This window comes from Acanthochromis polyacanthus, chromosome 1, assembly GCF_021347895.1.
Source record: "Acanthochromis polyacanthus isolate Apoly-LR-REF ecotype Palm Island chromosome 1, KAUST_Apoly_ChrSc, whole genome shotgun sequence".
NCBI classification, from domain to species: Eukaryota; Metazoa; Chordata; class Actinopteri; family Pomacentridae; genus Acanthochromis; species Acanthochromis polyacanthus.
Genome location: NC_067113.1, coordinates 15,579,424 through 15,588,534, shown reverse-complemented (window position 1 = coordinate 15,588,534; position 9,111 = coordinate 15,579,424). Strand labels below are relative to the sequence as shown.

Below are 9,111 nucleotides of genomic sequence, written 5' to 3'. Positions count from 1 at the left end.
AAAATGGGTACACTGTCAGCCATAATTATGACAACTGGATTTTATATAGAACAGTCAATGACTTCTGATATACAGCAGCTCCTTAGCAGCTAATTATTCGATCATCATAAGATAACATGTCACAGTGACAGTTTACATTATTTTTGTGATGCCTTACTTTACTTATTTAATGCCTTTAGAATGTAATCTGTTGTGCTCCTTGTCATGTTACTTGCTGCAATGTCACCTGAGACACATGCTAAGTTCAACAGTTTGGGGTCACTTAGAAATGTCCTTTTGAAAGAAAAACTGTTTTTAAAAAAAAATGAAGATAGCATTAAATTAATCAGAAATACAGTCTAGACATTGTTGATGTGATAAATGATTATTCTAGCTGGAAATGGATGATTTTTAATGGAATATCTACATAGGTGTACAGAGGCCTTCTACAGAGGTTCTCATGCTACATTGTGTTAGCTAATGGTGTTGAAAGGCCAATTGATGATTAGCAAACCCCTGTGCAATTATGTTAGCACATGAATAAAAGTGTGTCTGGGTGACCCCAAACCTTTGAACGGTCGTGTACTGTCACGTAATTGCTAGTAATATAATCTTCAATCTTATATAAGCCCACATATAAGCACAAATTCCTGTCCTAATAAGGAGGATTTACACACACGTTATTTTATGCTCTTAAATAAAATATTAGCACAAAGCCAACAGCGAAGTTGGTGAAACTCCTCCCAAAGAGCACTTGAGAGAACAATGCTGTGGAGAGAACAAGGCTCAGTTGTATGTCAAAGAGAACAAAGGTGGCACTGGAAATAGGCTTTACTGCAACTGTAATATGAAAACTGAACTAAAGGAACACTGAGGCGTTACACTGCTGTGTTACATCCAAACGCAATATTAATATTTTGTAATGCATTACCCAAAACTGAACAACTATAAGATCAGTTTGAGATTTGTATATTGAAATAATGTCTGAATTCTCATGAGATCACAACAATGAAGACAGAATTATTACAACTTACTATTTTGTAAAAACAAAAATGACACAAACATGTCTTTCATAAAACAAATAAGTACAGTTGTTAGAAATATTAAATCTAATCTGGATAATCCTAAGTTTTACCTGCAGTAGTAGTCCGTACCTGCTGAAAAGTTCTTTGTATACAACATATTTTTTCTTAACCTATCTTACTGCATGACAGCCTGATCACAGGCAGGTCTGACTACACTCAGGCCTGTGAACTTGTTTTATGAACAAATCCCTAAAGTACTAGATAAAATTCAAGAGTTCACCATGGCAGTATCCTGAAAAACGCCCCCCCCCCCCCTTTTTTTTTTTCCCAGTTTTTAAGATGTTCTGTTTTACTCTGATGCATGCCTGAGGTTTAAACTATTGGGGTCAATGTATAATCGACAGACTTTTGAAATCCCTGGGATATATCTTGTATGCATTTTTATTAAAAGTGAAAAAACTAATGTTTTTTATGTTCATTATGATCACGTCTTCACAAATTCCATAATTATTTTTTAAGGAAACAATCACTTATTAATAAAAAATTACTGGATATCACTAAAATGTCAACTAAATAACTGTCCGAATACAGTAACAACCACCTTCTGGTTAGCTAAACAATAATAAAATGAGTTTATTAAAAAAAATGTTGTGTTCTTTTTATTAAGTTGAGATAATATGACAAATTGTTGTTTTTTTTGGCAATATATCAAATTTCATATGAAAATAACAAATTGTATCTGTGTCTGAGAAATCACTTTCAATTAAGTTACCCATTACCCAAAACTCCTCTCAAGGAAGCGGTTTGATTCCAAATCACACGACCAGCTCCACATGATGTCATTTCCTCCTGAACAAAAGATTGGCAAGACTGCAAGGCTTTCTTAGTTATTTAATATAAAGTAGTGTGTGAGTCAAGTGTGGATTTATTGTATGTCAACAGGTTTACTACAATATCCTGATAAATATTTTTCAATTTCAGTGTTACTCAATTGTATATGTAATATTTTAGAAGAATCTTTCTGTAAAAATGCCATGTGGTGTTTGGTTATAGGCGGCCATGTTGATTTTAGGCCTACAAAACAGCACAGATATCAACTATGATATCTGTCAACTATGATCAGAAAAAAGTTCCGCAATTATATATTGACCCATTTATAGTGTTGTACCACCTACTCTCAAAAGATGCTTGGCCTATCCAGGCAGTGGCAGTGCTGGTAGGACTGCTTCATCTGCTACAGGTGACTGCAGTTCAGAACGACAGACTTCCTCTCATTTTAAACAGTGGGGACGAGAAACATTAAAAACTCAAGAAGCTTTGCAGACTTTAAAACCAGCCTCCAGATTGAGCTCAAGTCAGCACATAAATGTCAGTGTCAGTGGTTGCCTTCAATTTATTTTATTTATCATACATGTTCTATTTATTATTCAACTGCATACTGCACCTGCAAAAATAAGAAATGAAATACAATAAATAAATCATAAAAAAACACAAGATGAAAAATGAAGGTGGTGAAAATGAATATTTGCTCTTCAAACTTTTACACACTCATGACACAAAATTCTCCTCAAAGAAATTCTAATTCTGGCAGTTACAGCAGTTACTGTACATTTATAATGAAAGATAAGGCAGTAAAACTTTTAAAATATTTTAGAAAGCACAAGTTTGTGTCAGTGGAGCTGGTTACTGTTACAGTCAGTATCCACTAGGTGGCAGCGTGGTTCCATAGCAGATTAAATAAAGCGGCACCACCCCACCAGTCAAGAGACTACATCAGAGAACCATATCATTTTCAGACACAAAATACTTTATTTGAAGCACTTCATCTTGACTGATGTACATTATCCAACAGCTTATTTGCTAGCCCACTCCAACCACCACGAACAGGAAGCCGTCGCCTTGCATTGCATCACTTTGACCGTCCATCACAGCAGCAGATCCAAAATCCATACAAAAAAATTCACAAAAATACAGATGCCAGCCAGCGAAATATCAAAACCACATCCAGTTTGTCTGAGTCACAGCGACTGCTCGGAGACACTTCTACAAACATTATCAAAAGCAATTTGTTCCAAGAATATATCAGCTTTAGCTTCCATACAAAACTCCCACTTGCGTTATTGCAGCAGCAAACAAATACCGTAAAATGTCTAAAAGAAGGAAATTTTGAGTATAATTTGTATAAATGTGCACTGGTGCAAGAAGAACATGGCTTATTAGTGCTGTACGAAGAGGATGTCTTTGTTTGGACTGAACAGTGCTGCGTTTATGTAGCACCTGATTTGACCTTTGACCTCAACAGCTGACGTTTTAGCAGGTGCATCAGGATCTATAGCATGAAAGACATACAGGGAAATATAGATCAGAGCAGCAGCTATCTCCTAAACTTACCAGAAATTTCCTGCAGTCAGCAAACTTGGACCTTTCTCGTACAAAAATAACTATTGCTTGAGATTTTACTTGTGGTGCCATGAGTGAAATGCTTTTCATAAAGAACTTATTTCACGAATGATGTCAGCTCTGCTCATCTGAATATAGCCTGACTGAATAGTTATCTTTGGCGACTGTGCTTTTTATAGGAACTGTCACATCCAAGAGTGCACTATACGCAAAATAGCATGTTCTGAATCTAAAAATATACATACTTTATATACTTTTAACTATAACGTCTGATTTGTAATGCAATAATGTAAAGCTGTAGCTTGACTGAAGAGGTCCCCTGAAGCATAACAGGTACAACAAGCTCCTTAATATTTGTGTTTTCGAGGACGGACGCGATGGCTTGTTTTTACAGATGACCTTGTTTGAGAGGGTTAATGAAAGGCAGTGCAGTGTATGGTCTGAGAAATACTCTACTCCTTCCAGTCAGATTCCACTCATTGTCACTAGAAAACAGCACATTACAGCAGATCCACCTGTATGTTCGGAATCGTTTGCATAGAACCTGTGTTACTTCGTTCATAAAGCGCACTACAACTGCTTCCACGTCTTTAAATACAATTTTCAACAAAACACTTGCTTTTGTTACCAAAATCACCAGTCAGCTAGTTAATATGTTCTAAATAATATCTATTCTAACTACAAAAGTGCACCAAACCAGAACTGAACACACAAAATTTCACTTTCGTCATGTCATTATCTACAGTCACATACAAATATTGTTGCATTCATTCAACATTACAAAATCCTTTTAAGGCTGAACCCTGTAGATGCATTATATTGCCATGCAAATACACACATTCCATTGCAAGCAGGCAATGAGACATTGAGATAGAAAGCTGACATTGAAGAGTGTACGTAAGGGCTTCTGCTTATTGCAGTTTTTACTGTGACATTTATTGTGTTTTTCTGGAATGACTCTATGTAAGTTTTTCAGGCTTTTCGGGGAAAGTGAGAACAAAAGGGAAAAGAACGCCTTTCGCCTCCAGAGGTGCCCTCAGTGTCTCCTCAACAAAGTAGGCGTTCTCCTCCTCCACTACAAACTGGAGAGTCTGGCTTTTGTTCACACAATAGATGCAGTTTCCGATAACGGCACACCTGAAGGGTAAATGACTTCCAAGCCTCTGCGATGCACAGTCGTGCCACATTTTCACTATGGTGTTGTACTTGAAGACGTTGATTCCCTGTTCACGGTTGACGTCAAAGCGGTAGATGAAGCTTTTCAACGCCACCATGTCGGTGGACTTCTTCCTGCTGTTGTTGTAGGGACACTCCTGCCACTCGTCTCTCTTGGGGTCGTACTTGAGGAGACGGTAGAAAAGGGAGCCTCCTGAGACGTAAAGTTCTCCGCTGCAGGTGGTGGCTTCATGGGCCACTGCAAAGGCTCCCTTGGGCAAAGGGGCCACTGTTGTCCAGCGGTCCATTCGAGGGTCATATTTTTCCACTGTAAACAAACATTCCCCTCCAATGGCGTACAGGTAGCCATCCATAGATACAAGCTTTAGCTGGGCACGTGCCTGGTTCAGGGGTCTGACCTCGGCCCACCGATTAGTTATGGGATTGTAACAGAACACCTTGTCTGAAACTTTGCCCTTGTCCCCGTAGCCCTTAATTCCTCCTGCCACAAACAGGTAGTTATACATGGTGCAGATCCCGCACCCTTTAGTGTTTATGTCCTCAGGCATCGCAGTCAAAGGTCTCCAGTCATTTGCTGTTTCACTGAAGCTGTAAATCATATGGTTTTCTTCCAAAGACCCCACCGACAACGGGCTCTGTGGACGGCTGCCACAGCGACTAGGTGGTCGACTTCCAACTCGATCAAACACATCATTGATCTCAGCAACCATCAACATCTTCCTGCCCTCCAGTCTCTTTTTCAGAATCAGATCCCTCTCAGATCCAGTCAGTCGCCCGTAGACAGCTGGGTCTTTGAGGATCTGGAGGAAGTTGTCGCTCATGAACCCATAGGCGGTCTCCTTTAGTTCGCTCAGTCGCTGCTTTTTGGCGATGGTCAGAATCTCATAGCAGTTCTCTGCAGTGACCTGCTCAGACATAGAGTCCATGGCTGCCTGGACGGCACACGGTATCTGTAGGATTTTAGCCCCCGTGATGACATCCACAACATTGTCTTTGCTAACTTTGATCTGAGAGGTGTAAACATAGTCTATCAGTGTGGACAAAGTCTTGTAACTCATGCCCTTCACTTTGAGGATGTTGCGTGACAGCCGTGCCTTGAAGTAGTCGCTCTTCTCTGCCAGGACAGACTTGTGAGCGTTGATCGTCTGTCCTCCTACCTCGATGACTAAATCCGGCTCTTTTTTGGACTGTGTGTTTTCTGCTTCCTGGCTGCTGTCCCTGCGCTCGAGGTTTGATTTTAGAACTGACCGATCAGTATCCTGTTTGGCTTGGCTGGGCAAGCATATGGAGGAATCTGCACTGTAAGACACTTTAGCTCTGGCGCCATTGTGGATTTCGCCGCTTGCACAATTTTGCTGCATGTGATTGGACACAGCAGCATGAGGAGGGTCACCCGGGCTTCCTTGGTCCCTACAGAGGTGGTCATCTCTTGAGATATACGAGCTGTTGTTTTTCTGATGATCCATGTGGTTATTCTCCATTATTCTTCCGTCCAGCAGGTATTCCTTCTCGAACACTGAAGGAGGGCTGAAATCCGGGTCATCCTGCAGGAATCCCTGCACAAAACCTGGACATATATTCCTGTTTTTGTCAGCTAGCGTGACCAGGTCAGAGTTCACTGTGTGGAGGATGGAATCGGCCTCCACGGTGACAGCCCCTCCTCCCTGTAGGTGGCCCTCGTTCATCTCAATGTGCTCACTGGTGATGGGAGACAGCGTCCTCGCCGATCATGCTGGGTGGCAAACTTCTCTTTTCACCTATATGAATTGAAAACAAGAAGGGAATTTAACCAACTGAGGAGGGAGACAGGTATGAGCCTGCAAAGACTCCTTCATTCTCTAAGGGGCGCCCTTTCTCCAATAACAAACATCTTGGAAACCCTGAAATTTGAAGGAAAAAAAAAATCACTCTGTCCTGCCACTGCCAGTCATCCTGTGTAATCCAGCCCAGTGTCATCATATCAAACACACTCATTGCTCTAACGTTTCATGTGCAACATCTGCAGCTTAACAAAGGACCTGCAGCTTCCTGTTTGACCTACTGCGATAATCACCCTGCCTGTCCTGTATATGTGGTAATCTGGAGACAGTCAGAACGCATGCGCAAATTGTGTTGCTCTGATAGAGGAATTAATCTCTAATATGACGGGAAAAAGGCGTTTGTAATTAGATCAAAAACTCCTGTCTGCTGCGTCCTCTGGTAATGTCGATCAAATGATCAGAACCAGCTCATTCATTCAAATTAAGAGGAATCTCAGCAGAATTAAATCAAAATCTCAATTCAAAACATGGATTTCTATCCATTTCCAGTATAATGTGACCTACCTGCGTTTCCTCGGTGTGATTTCACAGCTCGGCACCAGCGGTTTCCCTGCCAGCCTCTCCACAAAGCTCAGTTACGTAAGGCAGGCGCAGTCCTGACGAACCAGCCCGCCTGTGCTCCTCTGGATGACTTTACTTCAACCCCAGATGGTTCCTCTCGTCCGTTCACGCGTTCATCCATCGACCCTCTGACACACTGTCCATCCGGTCTAAAATCTGCCGGGGTTCCGAGGTTGGATGCAAGGCATAGGGGGAGATGATCAACCAGTCATTTCAGGTCGCACCTCCTTCAGATCTTGCTGAATAATTTCCTCCGGTGGAAGTGGGAGAGAGCTGCTGCGCACATCCAAGCGGCTTCTCCTCCTGGAAAACCCGGAGCTGTCCAGGAGATACTGGCTGCCGGAGCTGTCAGGACGCTGATTTTTGTTGTCTTTTTCACACTTGACAGGAGTGAGGCGGTTATTATTTGATCTAAACCACGCCCTCTCCAGTCCGTATTAACCCTACACTCCACTTCATGAGGCTCCATCTGTTCGTGCGCGCAATGGAGGTGACGTTCCTTTACGCATCGTCCCTTTCGTAGGTACCAACTCTGAATTTATGAGGAATCCCTCAATCCAACCCTCCTGACACACACATGTGCCAATTCTAAAAAGAAATGTAAAAAAAAGACAAAACAGTACAGTCAAAGCTGGCTGGTATAATAAATTGACACTAGTAGACATTAAAGTGAAATTAAATGCCAGACGCTTTGTAAGCCCCCACAGGAATTTTATATTGCAGCAACACTACTTCAAAATCAATAAATGTTCCATTAGTACTCTGCACCTGTTCGTGCATGAAGCAGCTGTGAGATTAAAATCAGTCTTGAGCTCTTAGATTATCATTTATTATCTATTTGTTCACTTTATGTACATGCATCTTTGTTGTCGAGAAACTATTTTCACGTTTGTAATTTTGAGGTAGCTCAGCATAATTATTGAAGAACTGCCTAAGAGGTCATAAAGGTTAAGGTGCGAGGGCAACCAGAGAAGATTCGTTTACACCCCTAAAAGGGTTTTGTCTTCAGAGAGATGGAGTCAGCATTCTAACATGGCATGAAGCACCATAAATCACAACCTATTTACAATGAGCCAATAGGAAAAGAGTTTGTGTTCGCTGTAAAAGCTCCTAACATTTCTACTTCTTCTGTATTCTCCATGTTGTGAGCAATAATACATTTACAGACAGCCCAGCAGTGTGTTTGTTAGTTCATTCAAGGGTGAAATATCCCTGACATAGCTTATGAGAATAAATGCAGAAGTGACATGACTGCTCTCTTGCATTGTGTGAGCTTATAGTTAGCAGGTTTAACAACACTGTGGAAACAAGTCACATCTTCCTTTGGGCAATGATCCAACTGTTCCTATCCGAGTTCAATTAAAGATCAAGCATAAAGCAGCATTAAGCATATGCTACTTCAAGGTTTAAAAAGGCATGAGAGGGTCATACACTCAGCACATGACAAGGCCAAAGCTCACAGGATAGCAGCAGCAGTAGCAGTAGCAGACTATTTTGTCCAGGGTCCAGAACCTCTCCGCCGTGGAGACGATGTGTCTTTAACAACCGGCCTTCAGATATAAAAATAGAGGGAAGCCACCGCAAGGGCGTCAAACTACTATCAGCCCCGTAAAGATTAGAGGGCCTTCAGCTGGGAGCTTTTAATGTCAGATATTCTGCGAACAAAGACACGCTGAGGACTGATGCACGCACACAAAATGAGTGTCTCCATGGAAACGTCAGGGTCAGAGGGAAAACCAGATGCAGAGCTACGAGACACACTGATAGCTGGGTTCCTTGGTTGATACAGTGGGGCTGACTGATTTCTTTACCAGAATTATATTGTTTAAACTAGCATATTAGATCCTCCCAAAAAGACATCTCATCAGATAATATTTGGGATCGACCCGAGGACCGCAGCGTGGGAACAGCTCCAACCTGAGATTATCTTGTCTGCTTCTGTTAGAACTGGTAGTGAAACATGGTTGTGCAACAGTGGTCGTGGGCGTTCAGAGAGAAAATGCCTTGACCCTCTCTGTTCGGCAGTAGGAGAAATCCCGGAAGAGATGTATCAGGCTCAGTTCCTGCGGCCCCTGAGGCACATTGCTAGTCCCAGCATGTACTGATGGCTGCACACAATCACCGTGGAGTACAAGGCTAGAACGAAGCAA

General features: G+C 41.7%; 1 protein-coding gene across 1 annotated transcript; it reads right to left on the bottom strand.

Annotated features, from left to right (window-relative positions):
• Window positions 1-2,790: 2,790 nt before the first annotated feature.
• LOC110968119 (kelch repeat and BTB domain-containing protein 11) lies at window positions 2,791-7,476 on the bottom strand. The gene is made up of 2 exons (XM_022217948.2): window positions 6,905-7,476; window positions 2,791-6,337 (listed from the first exon to the last, which is right to left on the bottom strand). The coding sequence occupies exon 2, from the start codon at window positions 6,263-6,265 to the stop codon at window positions 4,364-4,366; it is 1,902 nt and encodes a 633-aa protein (XP_022073640.1). The 5' UTR covers window positions 6,266-6,337; window positions 6,905-7,476; the 3' UTR covers window positions 2,791-4,363.
• Between the last annotated feature and the right edge of the window lie 1,635 nt (window positions 7,477-9,111).